This window comes from Lepisosteus oculatus, chromosome 8, assembly GCF_040954835.1.
Source record: "Lepisosteus oculatus isolate fLepOcu1 chromosome 8, fLepOcu1.hap2, whole genome shotgun sequence".
Lineage (NCBI taxonomy): Eukaryota > Metazoa > Chordata > Actinopteri > Semionotiformes > Lepisosteidae > Lepisosteus > Lepisosteus oculatus.
Genome location: NC_090703.1, coordinates 47,256,932 through 47,279,165, shown reverse-complemented (window position 1 = coordinate 47,279,165; position 22,234 = coordinate 47,256,932). Strand labels below are relative to the sequence as shown.

Below are 22,234 nucleotides of genomic sequence, written 5' to 3'. Positions count from 1 at the left end.
CTGAGGGAGACAGAGATCTGCCTCAGACACACTGAGAGAGGCCATTAGCAATCCCAGTGTTACTGAGGGAGACAGAGATCTGCCTCAGACTCACTGAGAGAGGCCATTAGCAATCCCAGTATTACTGAGGGAGACAGAGATCTGCCTCAGACTCACTGAGAGAGGCCATTAGCAACCCCAGTATTACTGAGGGAGACAGAGATCTGCCTCAGACACACTGAGAGAGGCCATTAGCAATCCCATTGTTACTGAGGGAGACAGAGATCTGCCTCAGACTCACTGAGAGACGCCATTAGCAACCCCAGAATTACTGAGGGAGACAGAGATCTGCCTCAGACTCACTGAGAGAGGCCATTAGCAATCCCAGTATTACTGAGGGAGACAGAGATCTGCCTCAGACTCACTGAGAGAGGCCATTAGCAACCCCAGTATTACTGAGGGAGACAGAGATCTGCCTCAGACACACTGAGAGAGGCCATTAGCAATCCCATTGTTACTGAGGGAGACAGAGATCTGCCTCAGACTCACTGAGAGACGCCATTAGCAACCCCAGAATTACTGAGGGAGACAGAGATCTGCCTCAGACTCACTGAGAGGCCATTAGCAATCCCAGTGTTACTGAGGGAGACAGAGATCTGCCTCAGACTCACTGAGAGAGGCCATTAGCAACCCCAGTATTACTGAGGGAGACAGAGATCTGCCTCAGACTCACTGAGAGGCCATTAGCAATCCGAGTGTTACTGAGGGAGACAGAGATCTGCCTCAGACTCACTGAGAGAGGCTATTAACAACCCCAGTATTACTGAGGGAGACAGAGATCTGCCTCAGACTCACTGAGAGAGGCCATTAGCAACCCCAGTATTACTGAGGGAGACAGAGATCTGCCTCAGACTCACTGAGAGAGGCCATTAGCAATCCCAGTGTTACTGAGGGAGACAGAGATCTGCCTCAGACTCACTGAGAGAGGCCATTAGCAATCCCAGTATTACAGAGGAGTCAGAAAGCAACCCCAGACTCATTAAGAAAGGAAATTAGCAACCCCAGTATTAATTAGGAGGCAGTGAGCGGGGCGGTAAGGGAGGCAGTAAGTAGTGTGAGGGTCAGTGAGGGCAGAGAGGCTGAGGAAGAGGCACAAGGAGACTCCTGGAAGAAGAAGCACCTCCAAGAGGGGGAGGTGCAGCAACAGAGACACAGAGTACGTGAGGTGACAGAGACACAGCGCAGAGGAAGAGCCCAGAATGGAGCCAACAAGCTGCTGCGTGATGGAAGCCAGTGCACGAGGAGGCTGGAGTTCTTGGTTCTTATCAAGATTAATAACGGCTCAACACAGAAAGGGGAACAATCAAAGCTCCTAAAAGTCTGACGATGCAAACCGAGCGGGTGAAAGTACGAATGTGCTTCTGCTAATTTTGCGCTGGGACCTATGTGTTCTGAAAGCGCCCTGTCAGCCTGGGCTCAAATTCTCTTCGCCTGCTGTTCTTTTAAATGGCTCTTAACCTCAGAGCATGTTATGAAAGAAAGCCCCCCCCCTACAAACAGGAGTCTTAATTGAACAGAGCAAGAGGCCACGGACCTCCCAAGTCACTAACGAGCGTCCGGTCCCTGGTGGAGGGCTAGGGGTCAAGAACAGAAACGAAAGGGAGTCGAAATTCCCAGGTCACCGATGAAGGGGCCTCTGTCATGGACAGCCACCCAGGAGACTGGAGCTGGGACAGAGCTCTGTGTGTGTGCGTGTGTGCGTGTTGTGTGTGTGTGTGTGCGTGTGTCTCCTCTGGGAGGAAGACTGAGCAGGAGGGGATTTAAAAACGGTGTGATCTGATTGGTCAGTGCCGTGCCGCTACCCTGCAACGTCACAACGTTTACGTTGAAAAGGTGTCATGAGCCGGGAGCTGCAGATCGCTGGGCTGTGTGCTTATGCATCCCACTTGAGTAACACACCAGGAACCCAGTGCATGATCTTCCATATCATGTCGTGCTGTAGCGTTTGACAGACGACAGGAACCATTTCCACTGCTGGAGCTAGTCCGTCAGCTCCATGACAGATGCCGTCACTCTGAGCAAGGAGGGCAGGGGTACTTAATAGTGCTCTCAATCCACCCCCCCTGCAGTCACTTAATCGGACGTGTAATAGTACAGTAGGAAGTCAGTGAAGCTGGGTGCACGTCCTGGTTCATTTAGTTGCACGGCAGTTCTGTTTCACCTTTAAAACATTTCCATCCCACAGCTGCCACCTGAAATACGCGAGCATGGGTGTTAACGAAGGAGAATAGATACACACATAATAGAGCCCGAGTTTTTTATTCTTCCAGGAAAGGGGCATATATTCATACAACCAGACAACGGCACCTACTTACCACACAGTCCCTTCTCCCTCGCTCTCACCCGGAAGAGAAAGTCGTACAAAACAGACTCAAGGACACGGTGCCGAGCTGGTGAAACACAGCCACTGTGGAGCTGAATTGCACAGGACATTCCCACATCTTCTCTGCTTTCCTGCTCCGACGGCCTCACTGGCCCAGCTCGACGCAGGTCTCGGCAGTTGACGTTTGAAAGAGCAGCCCGGAAAGCGCGCAGGACACGCTGGTTCAGGGGACCTGGCCTGTGGTCAGAGCGGACGAGCAGGGGGCCGAGCGTTCGGGGGACTGCGGACGCCTTGCTGACATCAAATCCGATTATGAATATTAAAAATTAAAGCGCAGGCAGACGTGATGAAATCTGACCCGGAGCCACGGCCCGGGCGAACCTCTTCCAGCACAGCAGCCTGGGAGGGCTGGGGAGGAGGAGGCCGAGACGGGCCGAAACGCGGGTTCGACTCGGGGGGGGCGCAGCTCGAGGCTGGACAGCCTGCTTCTTGGGAGGGGATCCACAGGCAGGCAGACGGCCACCCAGTGGACTGCCAGGGTTCGACTCGGGGGCTGCGCCCGTCTCCCAGCATCCCGAGCGAGCAGCCCCAGCGTCTCTCGAGCAGCGCCGTCGCGTGACGCAGGAGAGAGCAAAAAAAAAAAAAAAAAAACCAGGCAAACCAGAACTGGTCCGCGTGCACCAGAGAGAAGCGGACGACACACTTTTTTTTCGGGATTTGAATAAAAAGTAAAGATCTAGTTATATCTCAGTCTGAGTTCCTGGGCCTGGGGCAGAGGGGCTTCACTGAGCTGCCCGCTAACCCAGAGTGACTGCGAGTGTAAACAGGCTGGATGGACACGAGAGGCTGCAACAGACGGCGCAGGAAGGAAACCCCAGCTGGTGGCTGATCTCAGACAGGCGGGACCGAAAAAGGGAGAACGCGGAGCCCCACGCTTCGTCGTACCACGAATTACCTGCGCTTGTTTGTCACAGCGTCAGCCCGCTGGGGAACAATCCGGAAACAGCTGGGCCTCTCGCTCCTGCTTCCCCTCACCTGCACACGCCGGGAAAAGCCACGCACCACTTTTTAAACCGCGCGAAGAGTCTTAAAGGAAGCTCAGGATCACGCACAAGAAGGCGTGCTCGGGCCCGGCTGGGTGCTGTCCTCTCAGGAAGGCCCAAGGAGGGGGTTGGGGGGGGGGGGGGGACGGCTGGGGTTCGAGCAAGATCCGCCCGATTCCGAACCCGGCCTCCTGGTAGCTCAGCAGCGACCACGCACGCTTTCCACTTAAGGAAAGGGAGTCATTCTGCAGTGGTCAAGAGTTAAGCTGAACACGCAACATTTTTTGCATTTGAACTGTCCTCAACAATTTGAGCTGTAACTACAGTGTTTTAGATCAAGTTGTACAACAGATGCTCTATTACTGATCAATTCACTATAAACTGAGGTTTTGTAGAATGTCACTAAAGCATCTGTAGAGCTACCCAGACATTATTGAAGCCCTGCTTTCTTCCAAGAAGCATGGAATGAGACCCCTGGGATCAATCAGCTACTAACTGCTAATCAGGCTGGATGGGCCTAACAGCTTTCTCTAGATTGTAGCTGTTCTTAACTAACCCAAACCTAACTAACCTCAACATCAGCCCAGACTCTAACTCTAAAACTAAAGTCATTACTACTTCATATCTGTGGATGCCTTATCATTATTCAACTAAACCTCAATTCATAGAAACCTAATGATAAAATACCTGTTCAACCACCATTTTCAAAAGATAATCGAAAGCATGTCATCTGGAAACTTATCCTGGGCATTTAGATGCAGTAGCAGCATTTTTGGGACATTTTGGACCAGAAGGATCTGACTACGCCCCTGGATCTGCTTCTAACTGGACATGAGCTCTCCTTAATTCCTCTCCTCAGCAGCCGGACTCTGGTGCCTGGGTGAGAGATGGTCTCTAAAATGCTGTTTAATGGGCGCTATATAAAGACAGGCCAGGGCTCCTTGTGCTGTCAATGCAGTCCAGCACTGAGGGATTAGGATCCTAAAATAACTCGATAAGGGGAAAGAGAGAGATCTGAGCCACCGATGACCCACAGGAAGTTCTGACGGCCTCCTGCTCCTAACACGTCACAGCCAGCTGGGGGCTGTTTATCACATCATCTTAATGGAGCAGAAATGAATTCCCCGCTGCTGGGCAGCGCTGTCCTGAGATTTTTACACAAGAGCTCAAAATAAAATTGAAAAAAAAAACGTTTTCGTGCGATTCTGTCAGATCATTACGAGCCTTTCAAACAGTATGAAGCCAGCCTGACTCACTGCTGGCCACTGACATTATTCTACCGACGTTGTGGTCTGTGATGCAGCCAGCAGATATGCAACAGCTGGTCAAAGATGATGGTGCATTATTAAGTTATTATTATTGGACACTATTCATTTCTGTTTCCTGCAGGACAATTCGGTACCGAGAGCAGGAGGCACCTCTTTACACAAAGAGTGGTCAGTGTGTGGAACAAAACTGCCCAATCGCCCTGTGGGTGTCGAGTCACCCGCGGGTGTTCAAGACGTCTTGATGGGGTTCAGGGTCCACTGGCAACAAGTTGAGGACAGTGGGACAATTCTCTTCTTTTAACCCTCCTTAGAAATACGGTTTGTTTTTGTAAGGGAGCCCATTCCCAGCAGTGATCCTGGAGAACTAACACAGACGCGTCTGCTGCCCTGTTGGAAGCTCAGGGTCATGTCATCTGCAGACCACCAACCAGCCGAGCTCATCTAAAGGTTGCAGACGGTGCGGACTTATGACCTTAGCATGACCCAATACAGACAAAGAAGCATGTCTCCGACACCGATAGACCTGTTTCACAGCCTCGCAGGGTGCAGATCTCTCTCTCTCTCTCTGTGGAACCTATTACACACATTTAACCCAGAATGCAACAGATCACTCTCCTCACCACGGCAGCACTCGCACAACCCCAACGCACGCACACACACACACACACCCTGCTTACAGTGCATCTCCTGCACACACCTCCTGTAAACCCGATATCCTCTCCTCTCCCGGGGGGAGCTTCAGTGCAGAGGCAGCACAGGAAGCGAAGAGACTGCATTATCCACATCAAAGCTCTGAATTATCAGCCATAATCAATCCCTTCCCATTATCAGCGCCGTGTGGCGGGCAGCAGGGGCTGATGCTAGCAACTCGGAGGAGGCCAGCCCAGGCTCATTGACCTCACCAGCTCTCCGGCAGGGTCCTCACAGGGTGCTATACAAACAAGAGGGCTGGTGGGGGTCAGGGAGAGGGGGAGGGGGGGGCACAGGGAAGAGGTAGGGGTTGCTGTGTCACAGACTGGTTGGGGGGGGCTGTCTGGTCTATCAATCTCTCTCTGCTACTGTCTAATTCACAGCCTCACCCCTCTTCCACATTACCCTTGATAATGGCCCTCATCACAGATAGTGAGCACAGCACATAGAGGACTGGCCCCAAACCCAGTGCCACACAGCAGTCTGGCCTGAGGCATCCCGCAGGGCCTGATGCAGATGCTCTGAGGTAGGTGCTGCAAAAGAGTGACCTGCAAGGGTCACAGACGTGTTATAGGGAAATCTGAACATTTTCACTCATTTCATTTTAGGTAAATTCTCATTTGCATGCAACAGAGAGCTTTGCAGGACATCTACCTCATAGAGGGTTTGCAATTTGCAGGCGAGTATTGAGAGTAGGAGGGGTTGATGAAGTTGTTGAACTTACTACCGCTATTACAGATGCTTTAGTTTGTGCCCATTCAGATTAATGAAAATGTAACGCCCTCTGCTGTCCAATTCTGGCGTAGCAGGGCGTTCTGCTTGTGTCCTTTGCCATGACACCTGTTCCTGAACAATAGGTGTCAAATTGTTTGATCTTTTCGCAAACACAGAACTGTTCAGCCTCAATCTCTCTCTCAGTTACTAAGATGTCACCAGCAGCCTGTGTTAAGTGAAGTATTTGCTGTCAATAGCAATAATTATTTGCAAATTGTTATTGCTTTATCAAAACTTTAATTCATGGCAGTAAGTGGTGAGAACTACTTTTTGAAGAATTAAGATACTTTAACTTTTAGTCTTTATAAACTTAACAGAGTACATAAAATACACAGTATAAGTGATGAGAACATTCAAAAATAATTTCTAAGTATTACTAAAGTTTTATAATCCAGTATGTATCACATAATTGCTCTGCCACACAAGCATGGACTGTGCTCTCTCAGATATAGCATAGGAATCCAGTTTTTTTTAAATGAGTGCATCAGATCAATACTAACAGCTTTTGATCTTGTTATTATTACAGCTTTTATATTTGTTGTCTGCCAGTGTCCGATCATACATTTCCTACAAATCAGAACAGCAGTGTGCAGTAGGAGGCCCTAGTTTAAAGACTCTGATGGAACAGAGAGTAAAATCATCACTTCTCTATCTGAAATGACCCCTCTTATCCTAAACAGCAGCCTTCCTTCTGTAGGCAGCGAGAAGAAAAGAACAGAAACAGAACACAGAAACTGTAATGAGAACACAAACTGTATATTTATATCACAGCAATAAGAGATTTTAGGAATAGAAATAAACTGGGAAAATAAGGGATCGAAAATTAAAAACAAAAGGGTTATAAGGGGGCCTGATGGTTGCTGGAGAGAAGAGACGGGACCGGAAGGACCAGAGACTTCGCTGAAGTGAAGACAGGCAGCCAGGGTTTAAATGAACGTTGACATTTTATTAAGAAGGTAACAAATTCAAATTCCCCAAAACCCACTTGTATAGGGTGACCACATGTTCCCCCTTTTTTACCGGGCCAGTCCCTGATTCCAGGCCTGTCCCGGGCAGCCTCAACCTTTTTTAAAAAAAAATATTAGCTGGTTGTCCTGTTTCTTGGAAAAGACAGGAGAGAAAATCTGCCCCCCACCCCACCCCATGCCCCATGCCCCATGCCACCCAGAAAGTATAAAAAGCCTGTACTGAGGACCACCACCAACCTACCCCACCCCCAACCTGGGAAAGTGTCCTGTTCCCAGCTCAGGGGGAAAGTGGTCACCCTACACTTACACCGTACCCCAGATATGCAGTGTGGCTGCTTCGAACATAAACAGTATCAATGATACAACTGTATCAATGTTAGGAGCTGTTCAGGTTTAACACCACAATACGCACATTCAGGTAACACTGGAGGTGGGCAGGGTCTCTGAGCCTGTCCCCTGTCTGAATGGTGCACTGACACGGATTCTACTCCTGCGTGCATTTTTATCACTTGGGCCTGTGATGTAAGAATGGCTTCATGTGCACTAACTGTTGTCAGGTGTAGCTGCAGCTTTTGTGATCGTGTTGAAGAGATGGAGTAAAAATACTTCCTCCAGTGTCCTGGTATAACAATTGAGTACTGAAACTGAGATTTGTTTGTATTGCACTAATTCACTGCATTACAAACTCGACCACATAACTCTGTGCAGGAGAGCCCCCATCCAGCTGGTCTTATAAGTCACTTGTTTTTTTTAATTCTGGGAACACTTGTATAGTACTTGTTAATTAAGCAAATAATTTCTTGCAATTATGAGAGCTCTGATCCTTAAGGGCTGAAGGGTATTGATCTCTCGATTTCTTAATTTAACAAATCGCGGCTTAGTGGATCTTGGTTAAACGGTCCCAAGCTCTTAGAAATTTGTGATTTCGTGGTGACCTGCTGGACTGGGGCTCCTGGGACCAGGGCTAGGGATCTCTGTTGTTACATAATAGGGGTTCTTTGGTTGGAAAGGTGTGTCCAGAGACGGGAGACATTTCCTTGTTAACTGAGGTCAGTCAATCACCAGGGGTCAAGGGCTGAAATCGATTTTCGCCACTTATCCATTAATTGAGCTCATATTGCTGGCTCACCGGAAGGCCGAAAGCTCAGGTATTGAGGAAGGCTCCGATTTGTGCAATGAACTGCAGGAAGGGAGAGCGGCTCACAGTCTCCCCTTGTGTGGAAGCGAATACAGAAGCCTGGGGGCCGAACAGGCCCTTGTCCTCAGTGCGGACAAGCGTCCCGAGAGCCAGCCCAGGAGTGGATCCACCAGTGTGCATCTCGGGAGTTCGTTTTTTTTTGCTTAACTGTCCTACAGGGCTGGTAATTCCATGCTAATGTGCCTGAAAACGCACTGCAAAATTGGTTTAATATTTCTATCACAAAATGGTAAAAGGCCACAGCATCTCATCAGGACTTTATCCTGTTTCTGACAGTGTTAAGCAGACTGAGAGCATGTGTCTCCCCTCCTAGACGGAACACCAGTCCAGCACAGGGATGATGTCCGAGCAATGCTGGTCCCCTCTATATAACTGGGTAGACTGGAGCCACAGGGATTGGACAGCGAGGATTCAAACCCACAACCTATCAGTTACAAGCTCGAAGTTTATGAGCTCACTATGCTATGTTGCCACCCCCTTTTTTAATCAAAGCATTGAAAAAAGTCAAGAACAGGGTCTCCCCTCTTGTGTTTGTAGATCCTCCCCGCTCCAGGGCACGATCTGGACAGCTGGACAGCTGCCCTCCCTCCTGTGGGCCCACATGCTAGCTCTGCGAACCCGTCGGACACACCTGACCCGGCCCGGTCCGGCTGCAGAGGGAGAGGGCTCTCGGCCTCCACAGTGGACATCTCACACCTCACCCACATGCCAGGCTGCACCCCAGACACCCCACGCCCTGTCCCATGCACCGCTTTCAGACAAGGCACAATATTTACAAAATAAAAACACAAAAACAAACAAACAGCTGGACATGCCGTCCGTTTAAAGACAATTTTGAAAAAATAAATCTCCACATTAACAACAGAACTCGGCAACGATCAGACACAGGTGCCGTTTCTCTCCTCCTGGGACAAGGTCCCAGTCCCTTTGGTGTTAAAAAGCATGCTCCCCTCACCCCACCCCCGTAATCCAATTGTGAATAAGACGCATGCAGAATAAGAGTCCCAGTACTGGGGAACAGGGGGAGGAGAAGGGAGGTGTGGACCAGAAAGAGGAGAAAAAGGGCAGCATGCAGGGTGGAGCTTGTGGGGCTCTTCCTGTGGCTGCAGACTCATTCCTGTCAGAAAGAAGCAGTTCTTTAAGGAGTTGTAATGATTTCCTGCCCAAAACAAAACAGAAGAGCCGTTATCTACAGCAGACTTCACTCAGTCAGCTCCACTCCCCTGCGAGAGACCCGGTTTCGAACTCGTGACCCCTTCCTGCGCCAGAGGCAGGCTCTTTATTCGCTGCTGCTCAAGAGGAGGTTCCCCCGTCTGAGTCTGAATGCATTTAGAACCGAGATCGGAGGGTGGGTGGGGTTTCACGTCTTTACACAAAGGGTGGTGGGAGTCTGGAGCAAGCTGTGCAGCTATGTTGCTGAAGCTGGTGCTCTTCCTTCATTCACAAAATGGGTGGATGAGGTCCTTGGATCCATGAGCTACTGACTAAACGGGCCGGGCGCCCCTCCTGTTGTTTCTCATAGTGCAGGCAGTGGCTTTACCCCATCTGGCCAGCAGGGGTCACCTGCGACACCATGTGATACAGGACAAGCAGTCGGCCAGAAATCTGTACTGAAACCAACTCCACCCACTGATCCTTACCCAACGCCCCACACGCAAGCTAATGCTGCCCTTAAGGCACAGACAGGAGAGTCATTTTCATTGCAAACTGTAGGTGTCCCTGCTAGTTTAAATAAGCACATCAGGGGTGCGCAGCTCAGGAGGGCTTTCTGTCCATCTGCACGTGCAGAACTGGGGACAGCATTCAGTTGGAATGAAAACCCACAGACCACGAGGAACATAAGGGAAACAAATACTGTACATCCTGCAAAATATAGTATGCATCAAATATTTAATGAGATGTAATAAAATCATGAAGTCAACTCACACCTGATCGATTAGATGAAAACGGTTAACTGTGCAACACACAAACAGTTCATTTTTTTCCAGCTTTTGCCACCTGCGGCAGTAGTTGCATATCCTGTCAGTGTGTGCCCTGCGGTGACTGTTCCTCTAAATCAGCTCACAGCAATTGCACCTTGTTAGTGCCCCCAGCAGCTTAATTCTTATATTGATCCTGCTAATTAACGGCTAATGAACTGAGGAGTGGGGGGGGCTGTGAGATGCTGGAGTGGAGAGGAGTGAGAGGGGCTGCAGGCTGGACTGGACAGGACAGTATGTGTCAGCTCAAGGCTGTCATGCTAACGGAGAGAGAGTATCCCCAGCTGAGGCTGGAATTAGTACTCAAGACCAGGACCACCAGGAACAAAGACGTCAGCTTGTCGAGCCCACAGGGGGAGGAGTGTGAAAGGCGTTTCAGGAACTTAACCAGATTGGCAGTCGGCCACTTCATTTCTGCACATGTGTGCGTGACTGTGAGGGAACTCCAGGTGCTCCCCACCCTCCTTCTGCACCTGCAGCTAATTCAACAGCACTCTGAACAACGCACAGCAACTCCAATGCATGTTAAGCCCTTTACGCCTTACAGTTCAGGTGTCAACTTTTAGCCCCAGGGACCTGATTGCTAAAGACGAGAGCTTGTTCATTTAACACTTTGAATGCTGGGAAGCTTCATTCTCGTCTACATTCCGATTTTCCAAAGCTCTTTATCACTTACTCCTAATTGAATCCATTGCGGACTTCATTAGTTCTTCATAATTAAGGATTTATTATCAACAATTTAAGAAGCCCAAGGACTCTGGTCCTCAGCGGACACTGTCCGGCACGTTTTCCAGGTCTCGTTAACTCTGCAGCTGCTGAAGAATAAGGAGAGGCTTCCACTTGTCAAGTAAAGTAAATAATGAGATCAATTAGGTAATTAAGAGCCCCGGACGGAGTGAAATCTAGAAGCTGTCCATCCAGGACTGGAGTAATGCATACATTTTTGTACACATGGGAAGTCAGGTCCTGAGGGTTCACAGTACATAATACTTAGAAGATCCCAAAAAACAAATTAATTTAGGTTAACACTTGTGACAGCTCAAGTACTGGCTCCTTAAAGGACCACATGCACAAACCAGCTTTATCCATTAAAGATCTGCATAAGATTCTTTGTATCTTTCTTTCTCTATGACAATAATAGAGCAAATTCCCCAAAGGAAGCCCACTCCTTTTAGCTCAGCCTTGGACATTTGAACTTCATGATTAAGTTGCACTAGAATGAAAAGGCTCTGAAGCAAAACTCCACCCTTGTCCCCAGCCATCCAGAGTTCTGGAGTTTGAGCCACCTGAGCACTTAGTAAAGCAACTGAATTATTGATGGATTTAATCAGTGCAAATGGAGGGAGGTGAGCAACTGAAGGTCCTTGGTCTGGTTGATCCAGTCTGTAGGGGAATGACTCCTTTATAAAGGTTTATCTTGGCAATTTTAATCACTGATGTTTTGCACCTTTACTGCAGATTTACAACATTAGCACAGTGAACTTTAATCAAGGCTTTACTCTGCTTTACTACACCTGACCATACGATTACATGAGTGAGGCAAACAGGCTTTAGAACATATTTACCACATTACCAGGTCTCAAAGGAACACAAGGCTGTTACAGGGGCATTAATCCCTTGGGCCTGCAGGAGCATCAGTGATGCAGAAAGTTGCAAAGCCCAGGATCCTGGCCCTTTGGCATAGTGGAATACACCACTGTAGAGGGATGTGTAGTGTGCACTCAGCTGTGCACGTCACTGGTCAATCACAGTATTGGTCCGGTGTGGTAAAGCACAGTGAAGTCAGAGGGTGCCCTTCGGCTGCACAGGAGATGGTGGGCGTACCTGTTTGTACATCTCCCCAGTCCTCTCGATCACAATGGTCTTGGCCTCTTTCACGGGCGAGGTGGCCTGATAGTCATCGCTGAGCAGCCCCAGGATCGGATACTGGTTCCTGTACCTGCAGAGGGATGGAAAGCATGGAATCCATTGTTGTTTAAACAGCCTGGGAACTTGACAGTTGTTTTTAAACACTCCCACATGGCGGCTCAGCCAGGAAAGGTGTTCTCTCAGAGCGCTGGTGGCCCTGAGGTCACCAGGTCAAGCCAGGGTCATATCAATACCTGACCGTGCCCATGTATTGAAATGCCCCAAGCAGAATTCGCCCTCCTAGCGTGTGAAGGGTCAGGGTTACTCAGCCAGAATGCCACTCCCAACACAGCAACCCCTGTGATTCGCAGAGAGGCATTTCATTGTGATGTCACTTCCTCCAACCCACACTAGCTCTCCTGTCAGGCACGGTGGAGACCGCAGCGCGTCAAATGCTATATGACTTTGCAGGTGGGCGTGTCAGAGCAACACGCCGGCGCAGTTCATCGTCTTCCAAGAGCCGAGTCTTAGAACAACTACAGAATTGAAATCGCATAAAACAATGGGCCATTTCAGACCCTGTTAAAATGACGTGAGTAGTTTCAAACTGACTCCATGTGTGGTGTGTTAAGTCCATCGCAGGGGCGAGGACAATGGCAGGACAGTGGTGAACAGACAGAGCAGAGGAGACGCGCAGCAGGTTACTTTTTGGTGATGATGGTCTTGGTGACGCTGTTCTTGGACTGGCTCAGGGCTTCGTTTCTCTCGTTCTGCAGCCTCCTTAGCTCCTGAAAAACAAGCGAGAAACAGGTTAGCGTCTGGCCTGCAGGCTCAGCAGCGAATTCCTGCGACTAATTTTCAGCAGGAGGTGGAGAGCGTGAAGATTTCTGCCCTGCGTCGAGAAAAAAATGTAACAATCACACCCACCAGCACTGAGCTGCTCAGCTCAAGAAGGAATTTGAAAACAAGATCCGATCCGATTTTAGGCTGTGTCAGAATACACAGGCAGTAAATTTCGCTTAAGTGCAGGGGGCACGATGTCTCTTTTGTAACTGAACATAACTGGCGATTGATGAGTTTATTTATCCAGTCTGCTCTACATACACCTGCTCATCCAGACTGCAAGACCCATACTAGATCTGTATGATTAAAAGCTCTCAAAAGCCCTCTCATGAGTAGAAGACTATGCTGGTCATCCCAGGTTTGCACAATATAAATTAAGACCACTTTCTCTCTCTAATCATCACTGGAGGAAGAAAAAGGAAACTTTGGAACTGAACGAAATTTAAAAGGAATTGGATGGTGATTCCAGGAGCCGCAGGCACAGCAGATAAAAGGTTTTTATCTAACCTGCTGCACTCAGGAAGACCTTGCTCCTTGTGGACAGTGGTCTACAGTGCCCATGCATATCCATATTGGAGCTGCTGCATGCTTAATGCAGCTAAAATTGCATTGCCTTTGACAATGAAGACCACCATACATTACAGTGCATTAGATTGTGAAATTACTTCATTGTGCAGTGCTCTAAGCATGACAGCTTCAATAACATTATTCATCAATGAATCAAGCACAAATGTTTTCTGAGATTCTCCTCCTCACCTGGAGGAGGAAGGATCTCTGAAGGACTCAACTATCAGTTGACTATAACAGCTGCTGGGAGTGTCCAGCAGGGACTGGACACGCCTGGGTGGGAGACTCAGATTGGGTGGGTCTTGCTGCAAATTCCTCACCTCCTCCTGCTTCTTGATGAGGCTCTCCTTTTGCTCCAGGGAGGACATGAGCTCCGTGATCCGCAGCTGCAGGCTGTGGTCGCTGCTGCTTTTGGAGGAGAACTCTGTCTGTATCCTGTTGAGCTGAGTCTGAAACACACGTGCACACCAGCTTTGATTGTCACAGCTCTCAGCTCCCCTAAACTCTGTTCACCAGCCCATGCTGTCTCCCTCCCTCCCTCTCCTGGTGCCTCAGCTCTGTCCTCCAGCCCACACTGCCTCCCTCCCTCTCCTGGTGCCTCAGCTCTGTCCTCCAGCCCACACTGCCTCCCTCCCTCTCCTGGTGCCTCAGCTCTGTCCACCAGCCCATACTGCCTCCCTCCCTCTCCTGGTGCCTCAGCTCTGTCCTCCAGCCCACATTGCTCTCTCCCTCTCCTGGTGCCTCAGCTCTGTCCTCCAGCCCACACTGCCTCCCTCCCTCTCCTGGTGCCTCAGCTCCGTCCTCCAGCCCACACTGCCTCCCTCGCCCTCCTGGTGCCTCAGCTCCGTCCTCCAGCCCACACTGCCTCCCTCCCTCTCCTGGTGCCTCAGCTCCGTCCTCCAGCCCACACTGCCTCCCTCCCTCTCCTGGTGCCTCAGCTCCGTCCTCCAGCCCACACTGCCTCCCTCGCTCTCCTGTTGCCTCAGCTCTGTCCTCCAGCCCACACTGCCTCCCTCCCTCTCCTGGTGCCTCAGCTCTGTCCTCCAGCCCACACTGCCTCCCTCCCTCTCCTGGTGCCTCAGCTCTGTCCTCCAGCCCACACTGCCTCCCTCCCTCTCCTGGTGCCTCAGCTCTGTCCTCCAGCCCACACTGCCTCCCTCCCTCTCCTGGTGCCTCAGCTCTGTCCTCCAGCCCACACTGCCTCCCTCCCTCTCCTGGTGCCTCAGCTCTGTCCTCCAGCCCACACTGCCTCCCTCCCTCTCCTGGTGCCTCAGCTCTGTCCTCCAGCCCACACTGCCTCCCTCCCTCTCCTGGTGCCTCAGCTCTGTCCTCCAGCCCACACTGCCTCCCTCCCTCTCCTGGTGCCTCAGCTCTGTCCTCCAGCCCACACTGCCTCCCTCCCTCTCCTGGTGCCTCAGCTCTGTCCTCCAGCCCACACGGCCTCCCTCTATCTGTCTCCTAGTGCCACAGATCCGCCCACTGGCCCCCCGTGCCCCGGCTCTTACCCTCAGGGCCTCCAGCTCCTTGTCCTTCTCCTCACGCAGGCTGCTGATCATCTCCATGTGGTATCTGGAGATCTCTTCAGACTTGGCCTGGAAGCTGGGGCTGGTGCACTGACCAGACAGCTGGAGAGAGGGAGGAGGAGAGGAGAGAAACACAACAGATGTTACACGAGCTGCATTTCCCCCTCTATAATGTTTAATGTTTCTTTATTAGCCCTATACAATTTCTTGCATTAGGAATGCGTCTTTTCGCATACCCCAGCTTTTTCTCCAGGGAGACACAGACACAGAGACAGGGAGAGAAGCTTGGGGTCAGAGCGCAGGGTCTGCCTTTGTACGGCGCCCCTGGAGCAGTTGGGGTTAAGGGCCTTGCTCAGGGGCCCAACGGAGTAGGATTCCTCTGCCGGCCGCGGGATTTGAACCGGCAATCTTCCGGTCACAGGCACAGATCCTGAGCCACAGAGCCACCGCTCCGCCCTACACTCCCTAAAGCCCTGCCTACCTGTCTGTGTGCTGTATCTACCTGCAGACTTAGACACTTATCGATCAGTACACTTGTCCTGCACTGATCGATGGGCAATAAGCTTTGCCCCAGGGGTCTCTCCGTACCTTCTGCCTTAGAATCTCGTTCTCCTGCTCCAGCGCCTTCTTGCTGCACTCCAGCTCCTTGAGCCGGTAATCCCGGTCGGACTCCGTGTGCTTGGTGGTGAGCAGCTGGCTCTCCAGGCTGCGCTGCACCATGACGCTCTCCTTCAGCGACAGCTGTGAAACACGGAGCCAGCCAGCGCGTCAGACAGGCAGGCAGGCCACACCGCCAGAACGCGCCAGCGATGGGGGCTGCCGAGACAGGACTGACGACACTTTCATCATCGCCGACTAGCTGGGAAACACGGCCACGCAGCTTCGCTTACATTGCCTAGAGACATACAGATGGACTGCACCGGTCTCCCATAGAAGATCCACCACCCAGTGACACAGGGGTAGGAATACAGGTTACAAACACGCAGAGGCCACTCAGCCCATCGAACCTGTAGCTAATAAGTACTGGAAATGGCTAATTAATTACTAATACAAGTCATCTCATTCAGCCATTGCTTGAACAAAGCCACGGTATTGGCTGCAGAAACACAGCTGGGAGGGTAAAGGTAAAGAAGTTTCTCTTGTTCTCGGTATTAAACGTAGTTTCCCCTGTGTGACCTCGGTGTCACTGCAGATTCTGAAGACAGCTGGTAGGTGGTCTTTATCAGTTCCTTCAAGAATACTTATATCACGCCTCCTTGTAGTCCTCTCTGTTCAACACCACTAAAGAGGTTCAGTTCCCTCAGCCTGCCAGTATAGGACAGTCCCTTAAGCCCCAGAATGTATCTGATTGCTCTTGTCTGGATGGACCACAGAGCAGCAGCAATAGCTCTAGTTATGAAACACGGTGACCAAAACTGTACACAATATCCTACATGAATGCTGGTCAGGAAGGGAACACGCATCAAGATGAAATCAGTTCCACCTTGCCTCTCTCTGTCTATGAATAGAGAGGACTGGATGACCTCTGACCTATCTGGCCTATGCAACCCCCCCAAGCCACGCCCCCAGTACCTGCAGCTGGCGGTTATTCTCGCGGACGGACTCCAGGAGCCGGTCGTACTGCTGGGCCTGGTCAGCCTTGAAGCTGAGGTCGCTCTCCAGACTCTCCTTGTCCATCTCCAGCCTCTGTCATTGCAGGGGGAACAGAGGCGGTCAACCAGCAACGGGGGGTCAAGTGCAGGTCACGGGACAACACAGGCCTTGTTTTTTTAACACCTAGTGCAAAGCGCTTTGAGATAGACCTTTAAAGACATTATATCAAATAAATCATTATTAATATTATAGTATTCATCTCTACCTGGAGGTCCTGCTGCAGGTGCATGAGCTCCTCCCTCAGGCTGCTGAAAGTGGACAGCAGCAGACGGAGAGTCTTGTCAGCGGTCATCCGGGTCTGAGAGAGGGAGAGAGAGAGAGCGCATCACCGTGCTGCACAGCACCGTCCGAAAACAATCACCCGCAGGAGCCGGAGAAACGGAGACAGGGCGCAGGAGAGACGGCCATGCCCACCTCCAGCAGGTAGCGGATCTGCTGCTTGGTCAGTTCGGATGCATCCTTCGGGATCAAACCCTCCACCTGCTCTTTCTCCGCCTACGGATGGATGAACAGACAGATTTGCTGCTGCACTGTCCTTTTAAAGCTCAACCACAGCTTTATCTTCTATTGGTCCCTGGTCCCGGCTGGCATCTGACTACGCATGGAAAAGCATTTTATTCCCTGCAGAGGGACACTAGGAATGGGAATGTACAACAGGAATTGACTACTCCCACTGCCAGTAACACAGAGGGCCACATGCATCCAAATTCTCTCCCACAGCATGCCAGCACCTGTCTCTCAATTAATAAGACAAACACAACTGGCCTTTCAGGGTAATGACAATGTATTAAGATTTTTTTTCTTGTGCATAAAAACTACCATAAACTTTAAAGCATGGCAGATAAAACTTCACTTCTGGCCCAGTGTCTGAAACCTGGAAGAACAATGTATCCAGAAATCCATACAGTTATCTGAAAAGCTGAGAAATCCATAGCCGAGTGGAAAGTTCTGCAAAAAACTTTATTTCGTAATAAACAAAAGTGTTGAGGAAGTCAGAAATCCCGGGATATTGTTTTTCCACAGCCCTGCTGTTGTTCTATTGCATGAAAATGCTGAGGTGCACCTTCCTACCTTATAGTCAATTGTGTTGTCCAGGTGGTGTTTCCTGCAAACATAAAAATCACACAGTGTCGTCAGTTCAGCTGCCAGACCGCTAGGGGGCGATGGGGGGAGCGTGGTCTGTTTATTGAGAGGAGCAGGGCCAAGGAACTGCCCCTTTCTCCACTGAGCGCCACACTGACAGAGAGTCGCAACACAAACAGCAAATCAATGACAATCTGGGTACAGCTCACAGGCACACACACACAGCCAAATCACAACCCTGTCAGGAGTAAAGGTTTCTGTTTGCGTTGCGAGTCACCTCTCACAGATAAGACCAAAACCCCTCTCCCCTGGAATTTGCATGTGAACATTGCAGTTTGTAGAAAATGTCCTCATTAAAAGTGCTCAGCACCTTCAAGGACAGTTTTCAACGCTAACAAATGAATCTGGGAAAAAAAGGCCCATTGTTGGCTGAAGGGATTTTTGTTGCAAATGTCTTGCTTTGGCAACACTGTAATTCATCAGTCGTGCCAATAAATCTTATTGAATTTAAATTTGTGAGGGAGAGGACACATAGGGAGGAGGGGAGAGTCGAGGGAGACCGTGGACAGAGAGGAGGAGGAGAGAGTCGAGGGAGACCGTGGACAGAGAGGAGGAAGAGAGAGTCGAGGGAGACCGTGGACAGAGAGCAGGAGGAGAGAGTCGAGGGAGACCGTGGACAGAGAGCAGGAGGAGAGAGTCGAGGGAGACCGTGGGTCGAGCGAGACAGCGAGAGGAAACATGAGTCACCCACTGGCCGCGGATCTTGCCCACATGGTCGGCGATGCAGCTGTAGATGTCGGAGTTCTTGCGGTACACCTCGGCCAGCAGCTCCCCGAAGAAGCGATTGTCCAGCTTGTTCTGCTTCGGCTGCTCCGCCGCCTGCGAGGAGACCACCCTGGCCTCCGTCTTCACCACGCTGCTCCTCTCCACCGTCTCGCTGAGCACAGTCTTCTGGCCCCCCCAGCAGCGTCACCGCCAGGACAAAACAAAGAGCGACGCCACCGGTTATCTCCTAAATGCGTTCGCCCACGCATCTCCAGCGGAAGGCTGGTCATAGCTGTGGCAAACAGTGTGTCCGCCGCTTTCAGTGATAATGTCCAGACCAGTTCAAAAACAGCACAGGCTGCTCAGGTAGAACTTGTCTGTCGCTCCTGGAGCTGGGTGCATGAAGCAGGTGGCTGCACAGACAGCGCCTCCTACAGGCTGCGCCCTGCAGACGAGAGTGGGTTCACTGTTCCCACGAGTGCCGGCTGTGGTTGCGAGGGCAGCAGTGTTATCCTCCAGGAGGGGCGATCGTGCTCCCTTCAGATTCACCTTGAATCACCTTGCTGCCACGCCTCCGCACTGTGCGCTTTTCACACATGGTCTACCAACTGCTTAACAGCCAGGATATGTATAGAACACAGCAGTGGCCACCCCTGTTTTCAGAAGACCATACTCACCAAGGTTTGATTGATCTCTTTAAGTCATCAGTCACATTAACAATCTGTCTGTCGCATAGTTGTTGTGCAGTTATCAGACTTAACCAAGACACTGAAAGACCAGAGCTGACCATCCCTGGCCTGACAGGCAAACCTTCTACTCCGTCCATGACTGGAGGAATGTGCTTGTGAGATTCTTATGTGTCCAAGGAAAAGGAGGCATCTGCTTTCTTCCGCTGTCATCTGCACTAAGTCACTATCATCTCAACCCGTGATATGCCGTACACACAGATTTGTCTACTAACAACTGGAAGAGCTGCATCCTTATAATCGATTAGAAGAGCCTCAGTTCCTCCTGTTTGGCTAGAACTATTCCCAAGGCACTGTGGCTAAACACCGCATTCTTAACTGAAATACATAACTAGACAACTGATGAGGAACCCAACGTGATTCCTCTTGCACAGCACAACGATCCATTTCAGGTTTTACCCAAAACTCGAGCCAAAACCAAGCGCGGAAGTTTAAACCCTGTGCCATTCATGTAGAATATGTTTGCACAGGGAAATGTGTGTGTGAAGAGAGAATCATAAACATCAATTATGTTGCAGCACACAAACTGTGTGGATGAATAATTTACTCCAAAGTCCACAAGAAGACAGTTCTTTGTGCCAGGCAAAACTACAGATGCTGTATTTGTGAAGCACAGGAAATCACAGCACACAGCACGCGATTGTGGCAGTGTTGTCCATCGCGTCCCCAGCCAGTTTCCTCTGGACAATTTTTGCAAGACCTGCAGGTCATCAACCCCGTGAAACTGATCACAGTGCAATGCAGTGGCATTCTACTTTTTGCCCCTATGGCAGACAGGCCTGTGAGCAAAGTTCAGAGGATCACAAAGCAGACACCAATAGCACATTTTAGGAATTTTAGCTCCGAGGTGTTCTTTGCATTATGCATTAAAGACATTTGCATAAAAAGAGCTGAAACTCTACAGTATGTTTTATGTAGAAGATAGAAGCAGCAGCACAGTGCCAAATGCAACTTGGACTTAAAGGACTTTGCTGTATGAGACCTCTCGAGCACTGGGAGTTTTGTCCTGCCTGGTCGCAGTGAGAGGAAGCTGAGAGTTGCCTGTGCCAATATGACATGGATTTCAGCCTGGATACTCCTGAATGCTCTTTGATTGCCGATTAAATTGATCTTTATCAGCTAGGTCGCTTCCAAAAAGGCCACAAAACCCAGATCAAAAAGCAGGGCGAACTGGCTGAGCTGCATTCCCGCGGTGTAGCAGGATGCTGCCAGCAAGAAACAGTTCCAAGGAGAGGGGAGAGGTGCTGTCGTGCGTAGACTCAGAAACGATCTCAGGCAAAAGCAAAAACAACAACGAGGCAGTAAAAACAGGAGGCCCACCCAGGGTTGCAACACACACTTATCTGGCTTTCCAATCTTAATTATTTTCCGAGACAGCCACACTTTCACTGCGGATACGATGGGCTCAGCACAGTGACAGGCAGACGTGGGACTCAGATCCGAGTACGTAAAAAACAGGAAATCGGGGCTTTAGAACCCCGACAAGCAATTGAAGCCAGGTGCTCGTGCGCGGTTTGCCAGATTTCTCGAGGAATTACAAAACTGCAAACTGAGCGCGTCTGGAGAAGGACCCAGAGGGGACTAGAAATGGACAGGGGCAGAAGCAGGACAATACTGAGGTCGTCTGCGGCCCCACAGTGAGGTACCACCCCAGGCCAAAAAGAACAATATGACAGATATTCCAATACCCTATACGTTCTCCTTCATTTCTTGTTGCTTTAAAGCAGGAGTCTTCACCTCTGGCCCTGGAGTCCCAACCCAGTTAGTCTTATATAAGTAGGTCACCCGTTTCTAAACTCGACAACACCTGTAAGGTTCTGATGAATTATGCAAAGGAACTCCCGAAATACGAGAACTCGGCGTTTGGGATCTCCAGATTTCATCTCTTAATAAATCATCTACATAATGGATCACAATGGAACTGTGCCATGGACTGTGTGATGGTGACCCTTAAAACCTGCTGGACTGAGGCCCTTCAGACCAGGGCTTAGGAACGCTGCTGTAAGGGAAGGTGTGAGTCACCTTTCCCAGTATAGCGGTCATGCCTTTGGTCCTTAGTCATGGGATTCAATGCTGCTCCACAGAACTGGAATTATTTTAAGACAAAACTCCTTCTTTCACCATGCTGTCCTTGGGAAGCCAACTGGAGGCAACATTTGAAATTGAACAGCTTTCTAACAAGCTAGCCTTAATGGGACTCCATCTTTCCAGGCACCCAATGATGTTACGTTCGTGTCTTTGCGTCTGGAGTCATCAGTCCATCTCCTCTCCTCCCTCGTCTCATGCCAGACACCCCGAGAGATGCGCTGAGACACACGTATACAAAAACACTGCTCACAACATGCAGAGAGCCCATCTGCTTGAATGGCATGAGACACAACTGCAGAATGAACACAGCAGCTGCCGAATGCAATAAAATATACAGCACTCCACGTCTAAACATCACAAACGTTCTTTACCCAAAGCAAGTGGAATACAGACCAAAGCTTTTTCCCCACAACCGGCGGTATGCTGTCGAGTTTTCTCATGCATGTGTTTAGAAACGTGGGTATTCTGCAGCGTGCATGAACAGGAACAACCCCGGGAAGGGCAGAACCCCGTCCTGCACACTGTCCGTGTGAGGGCCGGAGCACTGGTCACTGCAGGGTGGGAAAGAGCAGGAGCAGACTGTGTCCATCTGCACCTCGTTTTGTGTGTTTGTTTGTGTTTTTATTGCATAAATGTCTGCTAAAAACTGCCTGTTTTCTCACGTCTCTACTTGTGTTACAAAACACCAGATGATTTGCAAATGAAAGGAAATGCTGTTCGTGCTCGATTGGCTTCTAGTGCCTAGCTGATAAAAGGAACTCATTCATCCATCACGTGAAAGAAGCTACGATGTCACAACATAGCTGAGCAGGTTGCTCCACACCCCTACAACTCTT

General features: G+C 50.2%; 1 protein-coding gene across 4 annotated transcripts in view; it reads right to left on the bottom strand.

The window, feature by feature from the left end:
• Positions 1-7,062: 7,062 nt before the first annotated feature.
• pof1b (POF1B actin binding protein) overlaps positions 7,063-22,234 on the bottom strand; it is a 29,287-nt gene continuing 14,115 nt past the window's right edge. For 2 of the 4 annotated variants that reach the window (XM_015351684.2, XM_069193623.1), the window contains 11 exons: positions 18,551-18,750; positions 17,788-17,821; positions 17,131-17,211; positions 16,922-17,014; positions 16,636-16,749; positions 15,652-15,804; positions 15,046-15,165; positions 13,861-13,989; positions 12,836-12,918; positions 12,107-12,221; positions 7,063-9,462 (listed from right to left, as the gene is read on the bottom strand). In XM_015351684.2, coding sequence (XP_015207170.2) covers positions 9,442-9,462; positions 12,107-12,221; positions 12,836-12,918; positions 13,861-13,989; positions 15,046-15,165; positions 15,652-15,804; positions 16,636-16,749; positions 16,922-17,014; positions 17,131-17,211; positions 17,788-17,821; positions 18,551-18,750 — 1,143 coding nt within the window. In that variant the 3' untranslated portion in view covers positions 7,063-9,441. The remainder of the gene's footprint in view (positions 9,463-12,106; positions 12,222-12,835; positions 12,919-13,860; positions 13,990-15,045; positions 15,166-15,651; positions 15,805-16,635; positions 16,750-16,921; positions 17,015-17,130; positions 17,212-17,787; positions 17,822-18,550; positions 18,751-22,234) is intronic. The other 2 variants (XM_069193624.1, XM_015351685.2) reach the window with 2 other exon arrangements.